A 1,475-nucleotide genomic window follows, 5' to 3' on the forward strand; every position below is an offset into this window, starting at 1 on the left:
TACTTATTTTTTTATTTATTATTACTTTGTAAAAAAGTTTCTTATATTCTGTGTTTGTTTTTGGATTGAAGCTTCTTCAGTGTTTTGATTTTTGTTCTTCGATTATTGGATTTTCGCTTTTTTATCCGATTTTAGAATTCTTGAAGTTTTTAAGTTTTTAGCTTTTCAGACCTATTTTTTTTAATCTTGCAATATTTTACAAAAAAATTGATTTTTTTTCTATTTTTATAATTATTATTTCTTATTTTGTTTGTTTTTTATGAAATTAGATTTTGGAGGTTTTCAGAATCTCAGTCCTTAGCTTTTCCATCTTCAGATACTTATTTTTTTACTTATTATTACTTTGTAAAAAAGTTTCTTATATTCTGTGTTTGTTTTTGGATTCTTCAATTCTTCTATCTCTTAAAAAATTCATTATTTTTGCAACTTTTCTTCAATTTTTATTTAAATTTTCAGGTTTTCAAGGTTTCAAATCTTTAGCTTCTTAAATTTTGCTTTCTTTTACATTGTTTTTTTATTTTGTATTAGAGACTTTTGGGTTTTTAGCTTTTTCAATTACTTATTGCAGATTTGATTTCGAGAAAAAGGTCTTAAACGTTGCTGGAACATTCCCAGAAATTGTAAAAAAATGTTCTTATGAAGTGGATGGTCAAGTGCTTCTCTTGCCAGTTACTGGAAAAGGGCCAAGTGAAATAGTTTTAAGTAAGTTTATAATTTGCTTAATTTTGATTAAAAAATTGATTGTAGCAAATCTGGCTGTGACTGCTCTTCTGCATTACGAAGAAACGAAGAAGAAGAACAAAACTTTTATAAAAATCGTTTCAAGTGAAATTAGTATGGATCCAGGTCACGTGTCTTACAAATTGGATAATTTGTTTAATGGTGATAAAGTTTTGGGCGATAATATCAATCAAGTCCTTAATGATAATTGGAAGGAAGTCTTTGATGATGTTAAAGCTGGTTATATAGAAATTATTCAAGCAATTGTCACAAGTTTGTTAAATAATTTCTTCTCGAAAGTGTCTATAGAAGAAGCTTTCGATTAATTTTTATGTGATTACATAATTTATACTTTTTTTTTCTTTGTTAACTAAATAAAAAATATTTGTAATAGAACAAGTTGTTTTCTATAGGTGTAGTAATAAAAATATGATACTTTATTTGTTTTTATTTTATTCACAAGATTTGACGTTAAAATGGTCCAGGAAAATAATTAATAGTGGTGGGCTCTGGCGCTAAAACAAAAAATTAATTAAAATTACTTAAAAAAATTGATCAAAATATGGGTAGATGAAAAAAACTAAAGCAATTGCTGTTGTAATAATTGCTTCTGAGGAAATAATTATAGAAATGGTTACAAATTTTATCACATTATTAATTGCTAATTGTATATTTACTTGTTTTTATTTTATTATATGCAATTACTATTCCAAGATTGAAAAAAAATGCTTTTGATAGTTTGAAGAAAGACAAAG

General features: G+C 25.1%; 2 protein-coding genes across 2 annotated transcripts in view; one reads left to right on the forward strand and one right to left on the reverse strand.

The window, feature by feature from the left end:
- The window catches only part of LOC123008561 (protein takeout-like), a 3,088-nt gene extending 1,928 nt beyond the window's left edge, over window positions 1-1,160 (forward strand). The window contains exons 3-4 of the mRNA XM_044404419.1: window positions 569-702; window positions 748-1,160. Coding sequence (XP_044260354.1) covers window positions 569-702; window positions 748-1,046 — 433 coding nt within the window. The 3' untranslated portion in view covers window positions 1,047-1,160. The remainder of the gene's footprint in view (window positions 1-568; window positions 703-747) is intronic.
- A 42-nt stretch (window positions 1,161-1,202) lies between these two features.
- LOC123008562 (protein takeout-like) overlaps window positions 1,203-1,475 on the reverse strand; it is a 1,448-nt gene continuing 1,175 nt past the window's right edge. Inside the window, exon 5 of the mRNA XM_044404420.1 lies at window positions 1,203-1,235. The gene's annotated coding sequence lies outside the window, so the exon portion shown is untranslated. The remainder of the gene's footprint in view (window positions 1,236-1,475) is intronic.

The sequence above is a fragment of the Tribolium madens genome, unplaced genomic scaffold, assembly GCF_015345945.1.
Source record: "Tribolium madens isolate multiple individuals breed KSU strain unplaced genomic scaffold, Tmad_KSU_1.1 Scaffold_71;HRSCAF=194;Tcas5.2_LG6, whole genome shotgun sequence".
NCBI classification, from domain to species: domain Eukaryota; kingdom Metazoa; phylum Arthropoda; class Insecta; order Coleoptera; family Tenebrionidae; genus Tribolium; species Tribolium madens.